This window comes from Oncorhynchus kisutch, linkage group LG21 (assembly GCF_002021735.2).
Source record: "Oncorhynchus kisutch isolate 150728-3 linkage group LG21, Okis_V2, whole genome shotgun sequence".
In the NCBI taxonomy this organism is placed as follows: Eukaryota; Metazoa; Chordata; class Actinopteri; order Salmoniformes; family Salmonidae; genus Oncorhynchus; species Oncorhynchus kisutch.
In genome coordinates, this window is record NC_034194.2 from 39,229,526 (window position 1) to 39,254,740 (window position 25,215).

The 25,215-nt window shown below is 42.0% G+C and overlaps 1 protein-coding gene across 1 annotated transcript; it reads right to left on the reverse strand.

The window, feature by feature from the left end:
- Positions 1–271: 271 nt before the first annotated feature.
- On the reverse strand, positions 272–24,595 carry gpr176 (G protein-coupled receptor 176). The gene is made up of 4 exons (XM_031800775.1): positions 23,423–24,595; positions 4,000–4,252; positions 1,982–2,195; positions 272–1,523 (listed from the first exon to the last, which is right to left on the reverse strand). Exons 1-4 carry the CDS (start codon positions 23,622–23,624, stop codon positions 519–521), a joined length of 1,674 nt encoding a protein of 557 aa, XP_031656635.1. The 5' UTR covers positions 23,625–24,595; the 3' UTR covers positions 272–518.
- Between the last annotated feature and the right edge of the window lie 620 nt (positions 24,596–25,215).

Sequence of the window (25,215 nt, forward strand, 5' to 3'; positions counted from 1 at the left end):
GGTGGTTGGTCAGGTGATTGGTCAGGTGGTTGGTCAGGTGGTTGGTCAGGTGGTTGGTCAGGTGGTTGGTCAGGTGACTGGTCAGGTGGTTGGTCAGGTGGTTGGTCAGGTGACTGGTCAGGTGACTGGTCAGGTGGTTGGTCAGGTGACTGATCAGGTGGTTGGTCAGGTGGTTGGTCAGGTGACTGGTCAGGTGGTTGGTCAGGTGACTGGTCAGGTGATTGGTCAGGTGGTTGGTCAGGTGGTTGGTCAGGTGGTTGGTCAGGTGACTGGTCAGGTGGTTGGTCAGGTGACTGGTCAGGTGGTTGGTCAGGTGACTGGTCAGGTGGTTGGTCAGGTGGTTGGTCAGGTGGTTGGTCAGATTTCCTACATTGACTTTGTATCCAGTCATTGACATAAAATGTATCAAATAACTTGATAGAAAAAGGAAAAGGTGTATTGCTGTTCTCATTATGCTCCGTCAGTGGAATACTCCTCTGGCTGACCTCATAGGTTCAAAGGTCAACGGACAGGGTAGTTTAAGGGTCGACAACGGGAAAGTTGCTGACCTTGTTGTTCCTGCTGATTCGTCGTTCTGGCCGTGGGCGTGGCTGTTTGGTCTGGATCAGTTCCTCTGGGGTGTTCCCCAGCGGTGGGAGGAGCCTCTTTTTACTGTTCCTGGTCTCCGGCAGCCACTGGGGCGGCAGCTCGAATGGACCGAACCCAAACTGGGTGGCGTTGTCGGGCTCCGTGGGGGTCGCTGGCGCCACCTGTGATGAGGAGGTGTAAGAGCAGGCGTGGACAGGGACAGGGGAGACTTTGGGCAATATGAGAGGAGGTTCTTTAGTCACTAGGACACTCTCTCTGATTGGTTGGGTCTGTTTCTGTAGAACCATCTTCCCTTCGTGTCCCCCTAGTCTACCCACTCCAAGGTGGTTCTCTTTGGGTTGCAAACAACCCCCACCACCTCCTGACCCTAAAGAAGGTATCTCATTCTCTACCTCCTCCTCATCCTCTTCATCGGTCGCCCTAAAGATCTGCTGCTGTCCGATATTAAACATCTCCAGGAGCTGGCTCCCGGCCTGAGCCGACCCCTCCAGCCCTCCCTCGCCCCCTAGCCCCAGGGCCCCAGTGCTGACTACGTTACGCCGGCTGTAGCGTCTGTGGACCCGGGCTAAAACATCCAACAGGCACTGCCTGGCCGTGCGGTTCACCGTCAGAAACAGCAGAGGGTTGGTGAGGAGAGACACCTTTGGCAGCCAGATGGCTGTGAGGTAGAGAGAAGGAGACAATTCCTCACTGTCCCCGAGAAGAGTGCGGTATACCACCAACGCCCCATAGGGGGCGCTACAGGCCGAGAAGGCTAAAACGACAGCTAGTAATGTAGCGTGTAGCTCAGCCTCGCGCTGCGACACGTACGGAATAGAGATGGAGTTCTGAGGGGTTCTCAACGCTGCAATAATCACCTTCTTCTTCTGGCTAGCGCTAAGGGCTCGGCGAATCAGAACCATGAACAGGAAGACAACCGCCAGTGGGAGGATCACCTAAAAATAAAATGCAATTAAAAACACAACAACTGTTGTCTTTCCTGCACCAACACTCTTAGAAAAAAAATAATGTTTCTAAAAAGGGTTCTTCGGGTTGTCCCCATAGGATAACCATTTTTGGTTCCAGGTAGAAGCCTTTTGGGTTCCATGTAGAACCATAGAGGGTTCTGGAACAAAACATTTTTTTATTCAAACAGTTCTCATATGGGAACAGCCAAAGAATCCTTAAATGTTCGCAATAACATATTTTTTTTCTAAGAGGGTAGCACTCATACTTCTATTTTGTTACTAAACACTAGCGAGCCGAAAAACGTATTTAAAAAAAAAAAGGAAACTTTTTTTAAAGAAGTGTTTTTTTTTTACTTGCAATGATTGAAATTCACTGCATTATATATAATAGATATAGATATAGATAAAAACCGACTGATAAATGATCACAATGTAAATGTAACCACCGTGGTTACGTTGTAGATCACCACGTAGACCATGTGACCCAAGGAGCGGGCGCGGGCATCGGAGCATGACAAGGTGACGTACACGTCTGTAACGTTGGTGACGGCGAACACAGGCACGCTGGCGATGGTGGCGTGGATCCAGATGTAGATAACCAGGTCACGTGATCTGGCGTCTGATATCTTCCTCTCCAGAGGGTAGAGGACAGAGTAGTACCTAGAGAGAAGAAGAAGAGGAGACAACATTATACACTGTCCTGAGGGTAGAGGACAGAGTAGTGCCTAGAGAGAAGAAGAGGAGGAGACAACATTATACACTGTCCTGAGGGTAGAGGACAGAGTAGTACCTAGAGAGAAGAAGAGGAGGAGACAACATTACACACTGTCCAGAGGGTAAATATATATATATATATATACACACACACACACACACACACACACACACACACACACACAGTACCAGTCAAATGTTTGGACACACCTACTCATTCAAGGGTTTTTCTTTATTTTTACTATTTTCTACATTGTAGAATATTGAATAGTGAAGACATCAAAACTATGAAATAACACATGGAATCATAGTAGTAACCAAAAAAGTGTTAAACAAAACCTTTTATAACTGAGATCCATATTAGTATTTTGTAAAAAATTAAATAAAATTGCCTCCAAAACAGCGGGCAGCCAGTTGCCCATCCCTGCTATATGTAGTGGGCAGCCAGTCCCTGCTATATGTAGTGGGCAGCCAGTCCCTGCTATATGTAGTGGGCAGCCAGTTGCCCATCCCTGCTATATGTAGTGGGCAGCCAGTTGCCCATCCCTGCTATATGTAGTGGGCAGCCAGTCCCTGCTATATGTAGTGGGCAGCCAGTCCCTGCTATATGTAGTGGGCAGCCAGTCCCTGCTATATGTAGTGGGCAGTCAGTCCCTGCTATATGTAGTGGGCAGCCAGTCCCTGCTATATGTAGTGGGCAGCCAGTCCCTTCTATATGTAGTGGGCAGCCAGTCCCTGCTATATGTAGTGGGCAGCCAGTCCCTGCTATATGTAGTGGGCAGCCAGTCCCTGCTATATGTAGTGGGCAGCCAGTCCCTGCTATATGTAGTGGGCAGCCAGTCCCTTCTATATGTAGTGGGCAGCCAGTCCCTGCTATATGTAGTGGGCAGCCAGTTGCCCATCCCTGCTATATGTAGTGGGCAGCCAGTCCCTGCTATATGTAGTGGGCAGCCAGTCCCTGCTATATGTAGTGGGCAGCCAGTCCCTGCTATATGTAGTGGGCAGCCAGTCCCTGCTATATGTAGTGGGCAGCCAGTCCCTGCTATATGTAGTGGGCAGCCAGTCCCTTCTATATGTAGTGGGCAGCCAGTCCCTGCTATATGTAGTGGGCAGCCAGTTGCCCATCCCTGCTATATGTAGTGGGCAGCCAGTCCCTGCTATATGTAGTGGGCAGCCAGTCCCTGCTATATGTAGTGGGCAGCCAGTCCCTGCTATATGTAGTGGGCAGCCAGTTGCCCATCCCTGCTATATGTAGTGGGCAGCCAGTTGCCCATCCCTGCTATATGTAGTGGGCAGCCAGTCCCTGCTATATGTAGTGGGCAGCCAGTCCCTGCTATATGTAGTGGGCAGCCAGTCCCTGCTATATGTAGTGGGCAGCCAGTTGCCCATCCCTGCTATATGTAGTGGGCAGCCAGTTGCCCATCCCTGCTATATGTAGTGGGCAGCCAGTCCCTGCTATATGTAGTGGGCAGCCAGTCCCTGCTATATGTAGTGGGCAGCCAGTCCCTGCTATATGTAGTGAGCAGCCAGTTGCCCATCCCTGCTATATGTAGTGGGCAGCCAGTTGCCCATCCCTGCTATATGTAGTGGGCAGCCAGTCCCTGCTATATGTAGTGGGCAGCCAGTTGCCCATCCCTGCTATATGTAGTGGCGCCAATGGTTTGATTTGATAACACGTCGTTCTTATAGCACTTTCTGTAATCCAAACAAAGACGCTGTATTTGACTTGCTTTTCCGTGCAATCACCCACCTGTCGAGAGCGATAGCGGAGAAGCTGAGCACGGTGACGGAACAGAAGAGTTTGTGGAGGAACTTCAGGGCCTTGCAGAGCAGCAGAGTGTGTAGCCACCAGCAGCAGCGAGGGCTGGCCCCTAGAGCCACGTCAAAGGGAACACACACCAGACCCGCACAGATCCCTGAGCACGCCAGGTTCTTAATGAAGCGACTGGTCACCGACTTGAAGACACTGGTACAGCAGGTACACCATAGAACAGTGGCATTGCCTGGGAGAGGGAGGGAGGGAGGGAGAGAGAGAGAGAGAGAGAGAGAGAGAGAGAGAGAGAGAGAGAGGGGAGGGGGTGTGGGAGAGAAAGGTGGTGAGTAGGGGGTGAGGGAGGAGAGAGAGAGAGAGAGAGAGAGAGAGAGAGACAGAGAGAGAGAGAGAGAGAGGGGGGAGGGAGAGAGAGAGAGAGAGAGGAGGGGGGTGAGGGAGAGAAAGGTGGTGAGTAGGGGGTGAGGGAGGAGAGAGAGAGAGACGGAGAGAGAGAGAGGAGGGGGGTGAGGGAGAGAAAGGTAGCGAGTAGGGGGTGAGGGAGGAGAGAGAGAGAGGGTTAGACAGGATGACAGTTTGATTGTTTTACAGTATAAGGGCATGTGAGAAAACGTAATACAGTGAAATGTTATGGTGTGTGAGTTTGTGAAGTACTTTTGTAAGACAATCAGGAATAAACAAAATTGTAGAAATGATCGATCTTGTGGCTACTCAAGCACCCCCTTCTTTCTTTTCCATTTTCCTTTACAATCAGTTTGTGAAAACATCAGCTACCAATTTGTCAAAACAATCCATTTAAACTGGAGGGCAGAGGTAGACCTGAGTGATACCAAGAAGACAAGATCAATTTAAGCAACAAAGTGCGACATGCCACTGGTATTTACACACACACCAGAGTTTGTGATTCATCACACACACACACAGCACACAAACATGCATACACACACACACACACACATCCATGCATACACACACACACAGCACACAAACATGCATACACACACACACACACACACACACACAAACATGCACACACACACACACACACACGCATACACATCCAAAGCACTGCCATGACATTCCATTTGTAATTTTAGCAGAGTTCCATGAGAACAGTTTTCCAAACCCTGTGATGGTGTTCAAACTGGGAACAGAACTTCACACAACCCACCCTCCTTCTGGCACCTTCCCTCCTTTCCTCCTCTCTCCCTCCTTTCCCTCCTTCTCTCCCTCCTCTCTCCTTCTCTCCCTCCTTTCCTCCTCTCCCTCTCCTCTCTCCCTCCTTTCCTCCTCTCTCCCTCCTTTCCTCCTCTCCCTCTCCTCTCTCCGTCATTTCCCTCCTTCTCTCCCTCCTCTCTCCCCCTCCTTTCCTCCTCTCCCTCTCCTCTCTCCCTCATTTCCTCCTCTATCCCTCCTTCCCTCTTCTCTCCCTCCCTCCTCTCTCTCTCTCCTTCCCTCCCTCCTCTCTCTCCTTCCCTCTTCTCTCCCTCCTTTCCTCCTCTCCCTCCCTCCCTCCTCTCTCTCCTTCCCTCTTCTCTCCCTCCTTACTTCTTCTCTCCCTCCTTTCCTCCTCTCCCTCTCCCTCCCTCCCTCCCTCCTCTCTCTCCTTCCCTCTTCTTTCCCTCCTCTCCCTCCTTACTTCTTCTCTCCCTCCCTCCCCCTCCATCTCCATCTCTGCCCAGTGCCCTAATGTCCCGACTAATGGAAGAACTCAAATCAACATGTTCATAGTTGAAGGAGCTGCTATGATAGAAAACTGTAGATATAAAACAAGGGGAAATTAATTAGTTTTAGAAATGGTATTTCTGTCACGATCGTCGTAAGAAGCGGACCAAAATGCATCGTGCTATGTGTTCATGATGATATTCTAATTAAAGAAAGCACTGAACACTGAATACAAACTATACAAAGCAATAAACGAATAACGACCGTGAAGCTATAATAAGAACTGTGCCGACACAAGCAACTAACATAGACAATCACCCACAACCCACAATGAGAAAACAGGCTACCTAAATATGGTTCCCAATCAGAGACAACGACTAACACCTGCCTCTGATTGAGAACCATATCAGGCCAAACACAGAAACAGACAAACCAGACATCCAACATAGAATGCCCACTCAGATCACACCCTGACCAAACAACACATAGAAACATACATAGCAAACTATGGTCAGGGTGTGATCATTTCAGCTAGTACCCTTTTCAATACAAGTCTCAATACAATAGACTGTACATTAAAATCGTTCATCATTCACAATGCTGGTCTGATGCATTAATATCCTTCGTCATTCACACTGCTGGTCTGATACATTAATGTCCTTCATCATTCACACTGCTGGTCTGTTACATTAATATCCTTCATCATTCACACTGCTGGTCTGTTAAATTAATATCCTTCATCATTCACACTGCTGGTCTGATACATTAATATCCTTCATCATTCACACTGCTGGTCTGATACATTAATATCCTTCATCTTTCACACTGCTGGTTTGTTACATTAATATCCTTCATCATTCACACTGCTGGTCTGTTGCATTAATATCCTTCATCATTCACACTGCTGGTCTCATACATTAATGTCCTTCATCATTCACACTGCTGGTCTGTTACATTAATATCCTTCATCATTCACACTGCTGGTCTGTTAAATTAATATCCTTCATCATTCACACTGCTGGTCTGATACATTAATATCCTTCTAGTGGTGTGGGGGCTGTGCTTTGGCAAAGTGGGTGGGGTTATATCCTTCCTGTTTGGCCCTGTCCGGGGGTGTCCTCGGATGGGGCCACAGTGTCTCCTGACCCCTCCTGTCTCAGCCTCCAGTATTTATGCTGCAGTAGTTTATGTGTCGGGGGGCTGGGGTCAGTTTGTTATATCTGGAGTACTTCTCCTGTCCTATTCGGTGTCCTGTGTGAATCTAAGTGTGTGTTCTCTAATTCTCTCCTTCTCTCTTTCTTTCTCTCTCTCGGAGGACCTGAGCCCTAGGACCATGCCCCAGGACTACCTGACATGATGACTCCTTGCTGTCCCCAGTCCACCTGGCCATGCTGCTGTTCCAGTTTCAACTGACCTGAGCCCTAGGACCATGCCCCAGGACTACCTGACATGATGACTCCTTGCTGTCCCCAGTCTACCTGGCCATGCTGCTGCTCCAGTTTCAACTTCCACCTGACTGTGCTGCTGCTCTAGTTTCAACTGTTCTGCCTTATTATTATTCGACCATGCTGGTCATTTATGAACATTGAACATCTTGGCCATGTTCTGTTATAATCTCCACCCGGCACAGCCAGAAGAGGACTGGCCACCCCACATAGCCTGGTTCCTCTCTAGGTTTCTTCCTAGGTATTGGCCTTTTCTAGGGAGTTTTTCCTAGCCACCGTGCTTCTACACCTGCATTGCTTGCTGTTTGGGGTTTTAGGCTGGGTTTCTGTACAGCACTTTGAGATATCAGCTGATGTACGAAGGGCTATATAAATACATTTGATTTGATTTGATTTGATTCATCATTCACACTGCTGGTCTGATACATTAATTAATATCCTTCATCTTTCACACTGCTGGTTTGTTACATTAATATCCTTCATCATTCACACTGCTGGTCTGTTGCATTAATATCCTTCATCATTCACACTGCTGGTCTGTTGCATTAATATCCTTCATCATTCACACTGCTGGTCTGTTGCATTAATATCCTTCATCATTCACACTGCTGGTCTGATACATTAATATCCTTCATCATTCACACTGCTGGTCTGTTGCATTAATATCCTTCATCATTCACACTGCTGGTCTGTTGCGTTAATATCCTTCATCATTCACACTGCTGGTCTGATACATTAATATCCTTCATCATTCACACTGCTGGTCTGTTGCATTAATATCCTTCATCGTTTACACTGCTGGTCTGTTGCATGAATATCCTTCATCATTCACACTGCTGGTCTGTTGCATTAATATCCTTCATCATTCACACTGCTGGTCTGATACATTAATGTCCTTCATCATTCACACTGCTGGTCTGTTGCATTGAGGCTCTATCCATATCCGTTCTTACAGTATTTCTTAACATGTCTCTGAGAGCAGGAGAATGGGTGCCACTGAGCTGGTTAAAATGAGCTGGACCTTTCTATGTATCATCCTCATGATGTCTCAATAGGCTGGGACACATGTCCGTCTAGGCACAGTGGTCATATTACTGTATGGTCTGAATGCTACTGAAGTAGTAGTGACATATTTCTTTTCTCCCATCTCACAGAAGCATTTCAAAACCCTCACAGGTACACACAGCTCCACATTCCAATCTTCCCATCTCTTCCTGGAAGCTCCTACTCAAAACCTCCAGTATTTATGCTGCAATAGTTTGTGTCGGGGGGCTAGGGTCAGTCTGTTATATCTGGAGTACTTCTCCTGTCTTATCCGGTGTCCTGTGTGAATTTAAGTATGCTCTCTCCAATTATCTCTTTCTTTCTCTTTCTCTCTCTCGCCCTCTCTCTTGCCCTGGGACCATACCTCAGGACTACCTGGCCTGATAACTCCTTTCTGTCCCTAGTCCACCTGGTCGTGCTGCTGCTCCAGTTTCAACTGTTCTGCCTGCGGCTATGGAACCCTGACCGGTTCACCGGACGTGCTACCTGCCCCAGACCTGCTGTTTTCAACTGTCTAGAGACAGCAGGAGCGGTAGAGATACTCTGAATGATCAGCTATGAAAAGCCAACTGACATTTACTCCTGAGGTGCTGACTTGTTGCACCCTCGACAACCACTGTGATTATTATTATCTGACCCTGCAGGTCATTTATGAACATTTGAACATCTTGGACATGTTCTGTTATAATCTCCACCCGGCACAGCCAGAAGAGGACTGGCCACCCCTCATAGCCTGGTTCCTCTCTAGGTTTCTTCCTAAGTTCTGGCCTTTCTAGGGAGTTTTTCCTAGCCACCGTGTTTCTACACCTGCATTGCTTGCTGTTTGGGGTTTTAGTCTGGGTTTCTGTACAGCACTTTGAGATATCACCTGATGTAAGAAGGGCTTTATTAATACATTTGATTGATGGTTGTAGTGCCTAAGTCTATTTACACAGGGTGACTGATGTCAGGTTAAAAACCACAGTCTATCCCTACCAGGGCTAGTAGTTATCAACACTCCTAGTCTCAGAGTAGGAGTGCTGATCTAAAATCAGGTCCTTCCAGATCATAATGATCTGATTAATTGGGATCTGCGATCAGCACTCCTATAATTTCAATGGTCTCAATTCTGTTTTGCTGCTCAAGTGAAGTAACTGAGCTGGCTGTGTTTCCAATAGAGCAAGGTGTTCCCTTTGGATGAGCTGCCACTGTGTGAAACAGGGCTGAATGTACTCTACGTTCAGTTGTCTACTGAATATACTCTACGTTCAGTTGTCTACTGAATATACTCTACGTTCAGTTGTCTACTGAATGTACTCTACGTTCAGTTGTCTACTGAATATACTCTACGTTCAGTTGTCTACTGAATATACTCTACGTTCAGTTGTCTACTGAATGTACTCTACGTTCAGTTGTCTACTGAATGTACTCTACGTTCAGTTGTCTACTGAATATACTCTACGTTCAGTTGTCTACTGAATATACTCTACGTTCAGTTGTCTACTGAATATACTCTACGTTCAGTTGTCTACTGAATATACTCTACGTTCAGTTGTCTACTGAATATACTCTACGTTCAGTTGTCTACTGAATATACTCTACGTTCAGTTGTCTACTGAATATACTCTACGTTCAGTTGTCTACTGAATATACTCTACGTTCAGTTGTCTACTGAATATACTCTACTCTACGTTCAGTTGTCTACTGAATGTACTCTACGTTCAGTTGTCTACTGAATGTACTCTACGTTCAGTTGTCTACTGAATATACTCTACGTTCAGTTGTCTACTGAATAACTCTACGTTCAGTTGTCTACTGAATATACTCTACGTTCAGTTGTCTACTGAATATACTCTACGTTCAGTTGTCTACTGAATATACTCTACGTTCAGTTGTCTACTGAATATACTCTACGTTCAGTTGTCTACTGAATATACTCTACGTTCAGTTGTCTGCTGAATATACTCTACGTTCAGTTGTCTACTGAATATACTCTACGTTCAGTTGTCTGCTGAATATACTCTACGTTCAGTTGTCTACTGAATATACTCTACGTTCAGTTGTCTACTGAATATACTCTACGTTCAGTTGTCTACTGAATATACTCTACGTTCAGTTGTCTACTGAATATACTCTACGTTCAGTTGTCTACTGAATATACTCTACGTTCAGTTGTCTACTGAATATACTCTACGTTCAGTTGTCTACTGAATATACTCTACGTTCAGTTGTCTACTGAATATACTCTACGTTCAGTTGTCTACTGAATATACTCTACGTTCAGTTGTCTACTGAATATACTCTACGTTCAGTTGTCTACTGAATATACTCTACGTTCAGTTGTCTACTGAATATACTCTACGTTCAGTTGTCTACTGAATATACTCTACGTTCAGTTGTCTACTGAATATACTCTACGTTCAGTTGTCTACTGAATATACTCTACGTTCAGTTGTCTACTGAATATACTCTACGTTCAGTTGTCTACTGAATGTACTCTACGTTCAGTTGTCTACTGAATGTACTCTACGTTCAGTTGTCTACTGAATATACTCTACGTTCAGTTGTCTACTGAATGTACTCTACGTTCAGTTGTCTACTGAATGTACTCTACGTTCAGTTGTCTACTGAATATACTCTACGTTCAGTTGTCTACTGAATATACTCTACGTTCAGTTGTCTACTGAATATACTCTACGTTCAGTTGTCTACTGAATATACTCTACGTTCAGTTGTCTGCTGAATATACTCTACGTTCAGTTGTCTACTGAATGTACTCTACGTTCAGTTGTCTACTGAATGTACTCTACGTTCAGTTGTCTACTGAATATACTCTACGTTCAGTTGTCTACTGAATATACTCTACGTTCAGTTGTCTACTGAATATACTCTACGTTCAGTTGTCTACTGAATATACTCTACGTTCAGTTGTCTACTGAATATACTCTACGTTCAGTTGTCTACTGAATATACTCTACGTTCAGTTGTCTACTGAATATACTCTACGTTCAGTTGTCTACTGAATATACTCTACGTTCAGTTGTCTACTGAATATACTCTACGTTCAGTTGTCTACTGAATATACTCTACGTTCAGTTGTCTACTGAATATACTCTACGTTCAGTTGTCTACTGAATATACTCTACGTTCAGTTGTCTAGTGAATATACTCTACGTTCAGTTGTCTAGTGAATATACTCTACGTTCAGTTGTCTACTGAATATACTCTACGTTCAGTTGTCTACTGAATATACTCTACGTTCAGTTGTCTACTGAATATACTCTACGTTCAGTTGTCTACTGAATATACTCTACGTTCAGTTGTCTACTGAATATACTCTACGTTCAGTTGTCTACTGAATATACTCTACGTTCAGTTGTCTACTGAATATACTCTACGTTCAGTTGTCTACTGAATATACTCTACGTTCAGTTGTCTACTGAATATACTCTACGTTCAGTTGTCTACTGAATATACTCTACGTTCAGTTGTCTACTGAATATACTCTACGTTCAGTTGTCTACTGAATATACTCTACGTTCAGTTGTCTACTGAATATACTCTACGTTCAGTTGTCTAGTGAATATACTCTACGTTCAGTTGTCTACTGAATATACTCTACGTTCAGTTGTCTACTGAATATACTCTACGTTCAGTTGTCTACTGAATATACTCTACGTTCAGTTGTCTCAGTTGTCTGCTGAATATACTCTACGTTCAGTTGTCTACTGAATATACTCTACGTTCAGTTGTCTACTGAATATACTCTACGTTCAGTTGTCTACTGAATATACTCTACGTTCAGTTGTCTACTGAATATACTCTACGTTCAGTTGTCTACTGAATATACTCTACGTTCAGTTGTCTACTGAATATACTCTACGTTCAGTTGTCTACTGAATATACTCTACGTTCAGTTGTCTACTGAATATACTCTACGTTCAGTTGTCTACTGAATATACTCTACGTTCAGTTGTCTACTGAATATACTCTACGTTCAGTTGTCTACTGAATATACTCTACGTTCAGTTGTCTACTGAATATACTCTACGTTCAGTTGTCTACTGAATATACTCTACGTTCAGTTGTCTACTGAATATACTCTACGTTCAGTTGTCTACTGAATATACTCTACGTTCAGTTGTCTACTGAATATACTCTACGTTCAGTTGTCTGCTGAATATACTCTACGTTCAGTTGTCTACTGAATATACTCTACGTTCAGTTGTCTGCTGAATATACTCTACGTTCAGTTGTCTACTGAATATACTCTACGTTCAGTTGTCTGCTGAATATACTCTACGTTCAGTTGTCTACTGAATATACTCTACGTTCAGTTGTCTACTGAATATACTCTACGTTCAGTTCTCTGCTGAATATACTCTACGTTCAGTTGTCTACTGAATATACTCGACGTTCAGTTGTCTACTGAATATACTCTACGTTCAGTGTCTACTGAAATATACTCTACGTTCAGTTGTCTACTGAATATACTCTACGTTCAGTTTCTCTGCTGAATATACTTCTACGTTCAGTTGTCTACTGAATATACTCTACGTTCAGTTGTCTACTGAATATACTCTACGTTCAGTTGTCTACTGAATATACTCTACGTTCAGTTGTCTACTGAATATACTCTACGTTCAGTGTCTACTGAATATACTCTACGTTCAGTTTCTGCTGAATATACTACGTTCAGTTGTCTACTGAATATACTCTACGTTCAGTTGTCTACTGAATATACTCTACGTTCAGTTGTCTACTGAATATACTCTACGTTCAGTTGCTCATGCTGAATATACTCTCGTTCAGTTGTCTACTGAATATACTCTACGTTCAGTTGTCTGACTGAATATACTCTACGTTCAGTTGTCTAGCTGAATATACTCTACGTTCAGTTGTCTACTGAAATGTACTCTACGTTCAGTTGTCTACTGAATGTACTCTACGTTCAGTTGTCTACTGAATATACTCTACGTTCAGTTGTCTACTGAATATACTCTACGTTCAGTTGTCTACTGAATATACTCTACGTTCAGTTGTCTACTGAAATACTCTACGTTCAGTTGTCTACTGAATATACTCTACGTTCAGTTGTCTACTGAATATACTCTACGTTCAGTTGTCTACTGAATATACTCTACGTTCAGTTGTCTACTGAATATACTCTACGTTCAGTTGTCTACTGAATATACTCTACGTTCAGTTGTCTACTGAATATACTCTACGTTTCAGTTGTCTACTGAATATACTCTACGTTCAGTTGTCACTGAATATACTTACGTTCCAGTTGTCTACGGTTCAGTTGTCTACTGAATAACTCTACGTTCAGTTGTCTACTGAATATACTCTACGTTCAGTTGTCTACTGAATATACTCTACGTTCAGTTGTCTACTGAATATACTCTACGTTCAGTTGTCTACTGAATATACTCTACGTTCAGTTGTCTACTGAATATACTCCTACGTTCAGTGTCTACTGAATATACTCTACGTTCAGTTGTCTACTGAATTACTCTACGTTCAGTTGTCTACTGATATACTCTACGTTCAGTGGTCTACTGAATATACTCTACGTTCAGTTGTCTACTGAATATACTCTACGTTCAGTTGTCTACTGAATATTACTCTACGTTCAGTTGTCTAGTGAATATACTCTACGTTCAGTTGTCTACTGAATATACTTCTACGTTCAGTTGTCTACTGAATATACTCTACGTTCAGTTGTCTACTGAATATACTTCTACGTTCAGTTGTACCTGAATATACTCTACGTCAGTTGTCTACTGAATATACTCTACGTTCAGTTGTCTACTGAATATACTCTACGTTCAGTTGTCTACTGAATATACTCTACGTTCAGTTGTCTACTGAATATACTCTACGTTCAGTTGTCTGCTGAATATACTCTACGTTCAGTTGTCTACTGAATATACTCTACGTTCAGTTGTCTACTGAATATACTCTACGTTCAGTTGTCTACTGAATATACTCTACGTTCAGTTGTCTACTGAATATACTCTACGTTCAGTTGTCTACTGAATATACTCTACGTTCAGTTGTCTACTGAATATACTCTACGTTCAGTTCTCTGCTGAATATACTCTACGTTCAGTTGTCTACTGAATATACTCTACGTTCAGTTGTCTACTGAATATACTCTACGTTCAGTTGTCTACTGAATATACTCTACGTTCAGTTGTCTACTGAATATACTCTACGTTCAGTTGTCTACTGAATATACTCTACGTTCAGTTGTCTACTGAATATACTCTACGTTCAGTTGTCTACTGAATATACTCTACGTTCAGTTGTCTACTGAATATACTCTACGTTCAGTTGTCTGCTGAATATACTCTACGTTCAGTTGTCTACTGAATATACTCTACGTTCAGTTGTCTGCTGAATATACTCTACGTTCAGTTGTCTACTGAATATACTCTACGTTCAGTTGTCTACTGAATATACTCTACGTTCAGTTCTCTGCTGAATATACTCTACGTTCAGTTGTCTACTGAATATACTCTACGTTCAGTTGTCTACTGAATATACTCTACGTTCAGTTGTCTACTGAATATACTCTACGTTCAGTTGTCTACTGAATATACTCTACGTTCAGTTCTCTGCTGAATATACTCTACGTTCAGTTGTCTACTGAATATACTCTACGTTCAGTTGTCTACTGAATATACTCTACGTTCAGTTGTCTACTGAATATACTCTACGTTCAGTTGTCTACTGAATATACTCTACGTTCAGTTGTCTACTGAATATACTCTACGTTCAGTTCTCTGCTGAATATACTCTACGTTCAGTTGTCTACTGAATATACTCTACGTTCAGTTGTCTACTGAATATACTCTACGTTCAGTTGTCTACTGAATATACTCTACGTTCAGTTCTCTGCTGAATATACTCTACGTTCAGTTGTCTACTGAATATACTCTACGTTCAGTTCTCTGCTGAATATACTCTACGTTCAGTTGTCTGCTGAATATACTCTACGTTCAGTTGTCTACTGAATATACTCTACGTTCAGTTGTCTACTGAATATACTCTACGTTCAGTTGTCTGCTGAATATACTCTACGTTCAGTTGTCTACTGAATATACTCTACGTTCAGTTGTCTACTGAATATACTCTACGTTCAGTTGTCTACTGAATATACTCTACATTCAGTTGTCTACTGAATATACTCTACGTTCAGTTGTCTGCTGAATATACTCTACGTTCAGTTGTCTACTGAATATACTCTACGTTCAGTTGTCTACTGAATATACTCTACGTTCAGTTGTCTACTGAAAATACTCTACGTTCAGTTCTCTGCTGAATATACTCTACGTTCAGTTGTCTACTGAATATACTCTACGTTCAGTTGTCTACTGAATATACTCTACGTTCAGTTGTCTACTGAATATACTCTACGTTCAGTTCTCTGCTGAATATACTCTACGTTCAGTTGTCTACTGAATATACTCTACGTTCAGTTCTCTGCTGAATATACTCTACGTTCAGTTGTCTGCTGAATATACTCTACGTTCAGTTGTCTACTGAATATACTCTACGTTCAGTTGTCTACTGAATATACTCTACGTTCAGTTGTCTGCTGAATATACTCTACGTTCAGTTGTCTACTGAATATACTCTACGTTCAGTTGTCTACTGAATATACTCTACGTTCAGTTGTCTACTGAATATACTCTACATTCAGTTGTCTACTGAATATACTCTACGTTCAGTTGTCTGCTGAATATACTCTACGTTCAGTTGTCTACTGAATATACTCTACGTTCAGTTCTCTGCTGAATATACTCTACGTTCAGTTGTCTACTGAATGTACTCTACGTTCAGTTGTCTACTGAATATACTCTACGTTCAGTTGTCTGCTGAATATACTCTACGTTCAGTTGTCTACTGAATATACTCTACGTTCAGTTCTCTGCTGAATGTACTCTACGTTCAGTTGTCTACTGAATATACTCTACGTTCAGTTCTCTGCTGAATATACTCTACGTTCAGTTGTCTACTGAATATACTCTACGTTCAGTTGTCTACTGAATATACTCTACGTTCAGTTCTCTGCTGAATATACTCTACGTTCAGTTGTCTACTGAATATACTCTACGTTCAGTTGTCTACTGAATATACTCTACGTTCAGTTGTCTACTGAATATACTCTACGTTCAGTTGTCTACTGAATATACTCTACGTTCAGTTCTCTGCTGAATATACTCTACGTTCAGTTGTCTACTGAATATACTCTACGTTCAGTTGTCTAGTGAATAAACACTGCCATGTTGTCTAGTGAATAAACACTGCCATGTTGGTTGTCTAGTGAATAAACACTGCCATGTTGGTTGTCTAGTGAATAAACACTGTCATGTTGGTTGTCTATTGAATAAACACTGCCATGTTGTCTAGTGAATAAACACTGCCATGTTGGTTGTCTATTGAATAAACACTGCCATGTTGGTTGTCTAGTGAATAAACACTGCCATGTTGGTTGTCTATTGAATAAACACTGCCATGTTGTCTAGTGAATAAACACTGTCATGTTGGTTGTCTAGTGAATAAACACTGCCATGTTGGTTGTCTAGTGAATAAACACTGTCATGTTGGTTGTCTATTGAATAAACACTGCCATGTTGTCTAGTGAATAAACACTGCCATGTTGTCTAGTGAATAGACACTGTCATGTTGTCTAGTGAATAAACACTGTCATGTTGGTTGTCTATTGAATAAACACTGCCATGTTGTCTAGTGAATAGACACTGTCATGTTGTCTAGTGAATAAACACTGTCATGTTGGTTGTCTATTGAATAAACACTGCCATGTTGTCTAGTGAATAAACACTGCCATGTTGTCTAGTGAATAAACACTGCCATGTTGGTTGTCTAGTGAATAAACACTGCCATGTTGTCTAGTGAATAAACACTGCCATGTTGTCTAGTGAATAAACACTGCCATGTTGGTTGTCTAGTGAATAAACACTGCCATGTTGGTTGTCTAGTGAATAAACACTGCCATGTTGGTTGTCTATTGAATAAACACTGCCATGTTGTCTAGTGAATAAACACTGCCATGTTGTCTAGTGAATAAACACTGCCATGTTGTCTAGTGAATAAACACTGCCATGTTGGTTGTCTACTGAATAAACACTGCCATGTTGGTTGTCTATTGAATAAACACTGCCATGTTGTCTAGTGAATAAACACTGCCATGTTGTCTAGTGAATAAACACTGCCATGTTGTCTAGTGAATAAACACTGCCATGTTGGTTGTCTAGTGAATAAACACTGCCATGTTGGTTGTCTAGTGAATAAACACTGCCATGTTGTCTAGTGAATAAACACTGCCATGTTGTCTAGTGAATAAACACTGCCATGTTGGTTGTCTAGTGAATAAACACTGCCATGTTGGTTGTCTAGTGAATAAACACTGCCATGTTGGTTGTCTATTGAATAAACACTGCCATGTTGTCTAGTGAATAAACACTGCCATGTTGTCTAGTGAATAAACACTGCCATGTTGTCTAGTGAATAAACACTGCCATGTTGGTTGTCTACTGAATAAACAATGCCATGTTGGTTGTCTATTGAATAAACACTGCCATGTTGTCTAGTGAATAAACACTGCCATGTTGTCTAGTGAATAAACACTGCCATGTTGTCTAGTGAATAAACACTGCCATGTTGGTTGTCTAGTGAATAAACACTGCCATGTTGGTTGTCTAGTGAATAAACACTGCCATGTTGTCTAGTGAATAAACACTGCCATGTTGGTTGCTGATGGATGATCAACAGTGAGCTCTCAGACAGAGGAACACATGAAAAAACAGCTGTCTCTCCAGTATAACTGGTGTGAATGAGAACCAGCATAGCAGACAGAATAAAACTATTGTAAACTGCACACCAACCTGAGCCTGAAATGAACCTTTGAAAGCCAGGTGTTCTCCTATAGTCACAGGGTTCTTTAGGCAGTTCTGTGTCAATTGATTATCCCATGGGATTGTTATACATTTGATTATTATCAATGGTTAGACCAGGGCATATAATAAGTCACTATATTCAAGAAATTTCAGATGAGATCTGGTTATCAAGTGTATCAATGGTTAGACCAGGGCATATAATAAGTCACTATATTCAAGAAATTTCAGATGAGATCTGGTTATCAAGTGTATCAATGGTTAGACCAGGGCATATAATAAGTCACTATATTCAAGAAATTTCAGATGAGATCTGGTTATCAAGTGTATCAACCAAGTTTATTTGTGTTTCATGGCACATGATTGGAGCAACGCACGGCATTGATTGTCGGGGCTACTGTACGGCTCACAGGCACAGTAAACACACACACATAAAGCACACACACACCCACCACCAGAGTATGTGAGTGGATCGAGGAGCTGAGCAGGGAGCGTGTCCAATTTGACTGGAGAGTGGAGTGAGATTCCCAAAGGTTGGAGCCTCAGCCTTCTCGCCCCCTCCAATTTCGCTCCAGTAACGCTCCAAGTAGTGCTCACTTCACAAGCTCAGGGCATGCCCGGCCCAGCATGCATTTGTAGTCTACTTGTGTGCTGCTACAGCCCCTTGTTGTAGCTACTGTCATAGAGTTCACTACATATTTCCATAAAGAAACTGATCAAACACACAGGTGCTAAATCAAGGTGATTTACAAAGATGAGGACCAAGAGCAAGAGAGGGCGTGTGGTGATTTATTGGCACACAACTAAAGAACCATTGTGAAATCTATAAAGACACGTATCCTGAAAGCATGATGGTGTACTTAACAATGTGCACATGCTAACAGAAAGGAAGAGGTGACTAGCTAGCTCTGTGTGTCAATGTAGCAATTCATTTATAAACTAAATATCTGATCTCTTAAAAGTTTCCTTCCTTTTCGTTCTATTACCTATACAATAGGCCATAACTGGATTTTGGCCCAATAGTCCTGGCATATTCCCTCGTTCAAGGAGCTTTCCGTTTTGATTGGGTTATTTTTGCCTAAAAACCTTTAGGCCTAGCTATAGAAAAAATATTTGTAAAAACAACTGTGCATCTCTGCCCAGCCTGTCAAGAGTGACCAACAGGGTGTTATTCATCCCCAGTGGCTCTGCCAGTGTCGAGAGGATATTCTCCCCTGCTGGCCGGCTCTCCAGGCACCATCACATAAGCCTGAAGCCACAGACGGACGAAACTCGTGTTTCTGAAAATGAATTCAAAGGCACTAATAAGTTATTTTTCATTTAATTATAAGTAAGTCACAGCCTATATGGCCAATTCACAGACTATAATGATTTAATACAACGAAATGTTGTTTAAATGCTGAGCGCTTCATGTCCCTACGGTACCAGCCTAATGTGTAGCACTCGCAAATAATTCACAATGTATTTCTTTGTAGGCTATAGCTTTGAAATAATTGAAATAATAGACTAATAATATAGCCTAAATAATAAATGTTCGTTCTTTCTTAGGTTCCCTGTCTGGCTCCTGACCTATTTACAGTGTTTATATGTGTAGCAAAAACTCAGGGAGGAAAAGGTGTAGATTCACGCGCAGAGCGCGGCAGGTGATCATTTAGCCTTTCGCAGAAGGCAGGATTCATGGTCATAGGCAGGCAATGGTCATACATAGGTAGGTAAACAGGCAGGTGACTCAAAACTAGGACTGAAGGCTATAACTGGTTCTCACAAACGAGCTAGGAAAAGGCTTAGTAGAGTCAAAATGAACAATACCTCACAAAGGCACAAACAGAAGGAACTGAACTAAATTATGTTCGCTTCTTATATTAACATTTTCATGTTTATTCAAATACTTTTCATTCAAATCCATATGATTTTGTTTCAATACTTAAAAAAACAATTGGTAGGTCCAAGTACTTACACAAATAGACAGGTTTTGGTTCAATTGTGCTTTTAATTAATGGAGCGAATTTTTTTTTGTTTTGCGGAGCGGTTGGTAAGGATGTGGAGTGCTGGAGCATGCGCATCCCTCCATTAACAATGAGCAGGATATCCAACCGCTCACATGCTCTGATACACACAGACACATCCTGGCTTCCTTCCATTAGGATAAAGTCAAGAGCTCTGAGTGAACTGCTTCATTGGAACCATAACCATCTCTAAAACACAGGTCATTTATGGGGCTGTCTATACCGTTAAAACACAGGTCATTGATGAGGCTGTCTATACCGTTAAAACACAGGTCATTGATGAGGCTGTCTATACCTTTAAAACACAGGTCATTGATGAGGCTGTCTGTACCGTTAAAACACAGGTCATTGATGAGGCTGTCTATACCGTTAAAACACAGGTTATTGATGAGGCTGTCTATACCGTTAAAACACACGTCAATGATGAGGCTGTCTATACCTTTAAAACACAGGTCATTGATGAGGCTGTCTTTAAAACACAAGTCATTGATGAGGCTGTCTTTAAAACACAGGTCATTGATGAGGCTGTCTATACCGTTAAAACACAGGTCATTGATGAGGCTGTCTATACCTTTAAAACACAGGTCATTGATGAGGCTGTCTATACCATTAAAACACAGGTCATTGATGAGGCTGTCTATACCATTATAACACAGGTCATTGATGAGGCTGTCTATACCTTTAAAACACAGGTCATTGATGAGGCTGTCTATACCATTAAAACACAGGTCATTGATGAGGCTGTCTATACCGTTAAAACACAGGTCATTGATGAGGCTGTCTATACCGTTAAAACACAGGTCATTGATGAGGCTGTCTATACCGTTAAAACACAGGTCATTGATGAGGCTGTCTATACCTTTAAAACACAGGTCATTGCACTCTTTATACCCTCTGTCTCTGTCTCTCTGTCTTTCTCTCTGTCTCTCTGTCTCTCTCTCTGTCTCTCTGTCTCTCTGTCTCTATGTCTCTCTCTAGCTCTCTCTCTGTCTCTCTCGTTCTCTCAACCTGTTCCTCAGTTCTTTTCTCCCTCTCTCTATTGTCTGTAAAGATCACTCTCTCCAGGCCTTATCAGTGTTTCAAATGCTTGCTGGTGCGATAATGGTGCACCTCGGTTACTGGTTATTAAACTCAGTGGCTTCTATATAGAGGAACAGCAAACATTGATCATGTAAATGTCCAGGCCAAAACCACAGATGTCAGTTACTATTATCATTGATGACATGAAAACAGATGGGCAGTGGTACTGATGGAGACGGGCGATGCCAGAACAACAGATGGGCAGTGGTACTGATGGAGACGGGCGATGCCAGAACAACAGATGGGAGGTGGTACTGGTGGAGAAACCACAGATGTCAGTTACTATTATCATTGATGACATGAAAACAGATGGGCAGTGGTACTGATGGAGACGGGCGATGCCAGAACAACAGATGGGCAGTGGTACTGATGGGGATGGGCGATGCCAGAACAACAGATGGGCAGTGGTACTGATGGGGACGGGCGATGCCAGAACAACAGATGGGCGGTAGTACTGATGGAGACGGGCGATGCCAGAAAAAAGTAATGTATACAAAAAAAAACACGAGTGAAAGTCAAGCTGAACGTTGTTACAGCTGGTTGTTTCTCTCCATGAGTTTCTATACGTTCAGGTGGTTTTATACATACAAGATGTCTGAATGGAACAAAAAGGTGTTAACAGCCAAATATAAATACATTGTTGTTACCTCTCCATATGCGATATTAGAAACGGGTCATGAATACACCTCTCAATATGTGATGTTAGAAACGGGTCATGAATACACCTCTTCATATGTGATATTAGAAACGGGTCATGAATACACCTTCTAATATGTGATATTAGAAACGGGTCATGAATACACCTCTTCATATGTGATATTAGAAACGGGTCATGAATACACCTCTCCATATGCCTCCTCTAGACCTTTTCTGTATTTGTAAATAAAAGGCATACTCTGCAAGATTTGCGCACCATCCAAAAAGTGAGCCCAGCAACAATAATGTAATCAATAGAGCAAGATAGAAATATTACAGACTATGGCTTTAAAAGTACTAGTAAACTCCTGACTCACTTTCAGAGTCCACTTCCAGGACTGGTGATATAAAGGTATCTGTTCCAACAGCTAGAGTCAGAGGGACTGAGGTTGACCAGGACTGGTGATATAAAGGTATCTGTTCCAACAGCTAGAGTCAGAGGGACTGAGGTTGACCAGGACTGGTGATATAAAGGTATCTGTTCCAGCAGTTAGAGTCAGAGGGACTGAGGTTGACCAGGACTGGTGATATAAAGGTATCTGTTCCAACAGCTAGAGTCAGAGGGACTGAGGTTGACCAGGACTGGTGATATAAAGATATCTGTTCCAGCAGCTAGAGTCAGAGGGACTGAGGTTGACCAGGACTGTATTTGGAGAAAAACAGATTAATACCGGTGACGATGTGGGTGGCACAGGCACGGTTCACTGAGGCACACTACCCGGATTTACCAAAATACTGAGAATACAACTTTAAAGTCAGGTGACACCGTAGGCCCTGAGGCTTACAACTGGAACTATATTACTGTATCTTGTATTCCATATCAAATATGAAATGTTTCAATTACGAAATGTTTTTAAATATGAAATGTTTCGATTACAAAATGATATTCAATATGAAATGTTTACAAAATGTTATCAAATCTGAAATGTTTACAAAATGTTATCAAATCTGAAATGTTATTGTTATGAAATATTATTACTTATGAAATGTTATTATTAATGTTATTATTAAATGTTATTATTATTAAATGTTATTATTATTAAATGTTATTATTATTAAATGTTATTATTATTAAATGTTATTATTATTAAATGTTATTATTATTAAATGTTATTATTATTAAATGTTATTATTATTAAATGTTATTATTATTAAATGTTATTATTATTAAATGTTATTATTATTAAATGTTATTATTATTAAATGTTATTATTATTAAATGTTATTATTATTAAATGTTATTATTATTAAATGTTATTATTATTAAATGTTATTATTATTAAATGTTATTATTATTAAATGTTATGGCCCCTATTATGAATCCTCAGACAACCTGGGACTACTGTCCCTATCACCTGTGTGTGTGTGTGTGTGTGTGTGTGTGTGTGTGTGTGTGTGTGTGTGTGTGTGTGTGTGTGTGTGTGTGTGTGTGTGTGTGTGTGTGTGTGTGTGTGTGCGTGTGTGCGTGTGTGCGTAAGAGAGACACACACACACACACACACACACACAAACGGAGAGAAAGTGAAAGGGGGGGAGAGATGGTGTAGGATATTTTACTCACCCAACAGAGATCCTATGAGGATGAGCACCTGGATGGTTGTGGTGAAGTTCCTATAGGCTTGGTCTGTGATGGAGCGCTCCTGGCCGTTATCCAACCGTGTAGGTGTTGGACCTGACCCGTTATGGGGATCCAGCAGGAGGTGGGCCGGGGTGAAATTCCCGGTCTCATCTCCTGCGGTCGGAACCCAACTCCCAACATCCATTTTAGTTCACCTCAAGAGGGTATTACACTTTAAATGACATCTAAGATCCCAGTAAATGGCCAATGAATAGGCTGGAGGTTAGTCGGAAGTCAATACTGGCTGCACTTCATGTGGAATGAAGTCAAGATTCATTTGGGAAATGAGACCTTTTAGAAATGAGGTGTGAGAATGGATTAGCCCTGAGGTGCCAATAGTCCATTGGCCCGCTGGTGAACAGGCATTCCCGCAGAGGGGCCAATTTCAAGACAGAATGGCATTTATGTCACCCTCTTCTTGCATTCAAGTTCACACAGTCAACCAAAAATGGTTTGGAAAAACAGACCAGAATATAGATTCACAATTTCATATGTTCAGATTGCCCAAATATTACATCATGTTAAATGTTGTCTCCCCACATCATGCGGTGGCATCTCTCCGTTCAACAACCGACGAGCGTGCGCTGTCCATAATGATGAAAAATGCTACCTGTTCTTAAGAGGTAAACTTCTGTCACAGATTCATCAAAAAAAAATTAAAAAAAATAAAACGTCAACCTACATGAAAAACCGATAAACTACTGACTGACTAGGGTCCAGTCATAATAATTTACATTCAACATCCACATATTTAGATGAGAGGATGTGCCAATATCTAGCCTATCAAGCACGTTTCTATTTTCAATGATTTTGTTCACTTATTAAAGACAGTGCATTTTGCCCTCAAATATATGAGATTCAGCTATACACACCTTCAAGAATTTTTCTTATCGAGACTACGGACACAGTCTCGTTGGTTACACCACGGAAATCGAAGATTTCCTTCAGTTTCTTGCTCATCAGGCCGTCCGTCAGCGGTTTGGACTATCAGCCCGTTTCATCAGGCTATTAGGAATAAAGGAGGGAACGCGTTCATCTGTCTCCTCAATCCGACTTGATAAAATATTCTCTCCATGCGCGTCACAGTCAGCCCGCCGCTGTCAATCAGTCAGCCAGTACTCTATCTGCGGGAGACTCGCTGTGCAGTGTGATGGGGCCGTAGATAAACGAATATTTTTCCTAAAGATCAGGCATCACACCGGAGGCAAGAGTCCCTCCTCTTCGTAGTAATAACATGGGCTCTTATAGACTCCTTCATAAATACATGACCGAAAAGAAATCGAATGAAATCCTATTTGTCACATTACAACAGGTGTAAACATAACAGTGACAGGTTTACTTACCAGCTCTTTCCCAATGATGCAGATGAAAACACATAAAACACACAGGAATGAAGCTATACGCAAGGAGTGCCATAACCATATCAATGTGTAGCATCAGGCTAAAGGCTAAAGTGACCAGGCATCAGGATGTAACACTAAATAAAGAATGACTGGGGCAAATGGAAATATAGCTACATTACACTTCATTTTACAATTTGAGCATGTTAGCGTACTCATGGATGTCACTGTGCATTTACATTTATAGTATGTTGCGGAGGCAATTCTTCCCCTAATCGTTGTACACATCTGTCCCAGTGGTCTAGAAGGAAATCCAGATGCCAAAAACGACAACTCTGTATTGTTATGTTGCTAGCAAAGTTTCCTGATACCACACTCAGTTGGGAAATTCCTCTT

What these genes read in the sequence shown, in the direction of transcription:
- gpr176 (XM_031800775.1), bottom strand. Translation starts at nt 23,624, where the DNA reads ATGGATGTTGGGAGTTGGGTTCCGACCGCAGGAGATGAGACCGGGAAT. An exon ending in TCCGCTATCGCTCTCGACAG is followed by an intron (nt 2,196 to 3,999) that starts GTGGGTGATTGC and finishes TCTTCTCTCTAG; the next exon opens with GTACTACTCTGTCCTCTACC. An exon ending in TGATCTACAACGTAACCACG is followed by an intron (nt 1,524 to 1,981) that starts GTGGTTACATTT and finishes TTTTATTTTTAG; the next exon opens with GTGATCCTCCCACTGGCGGT.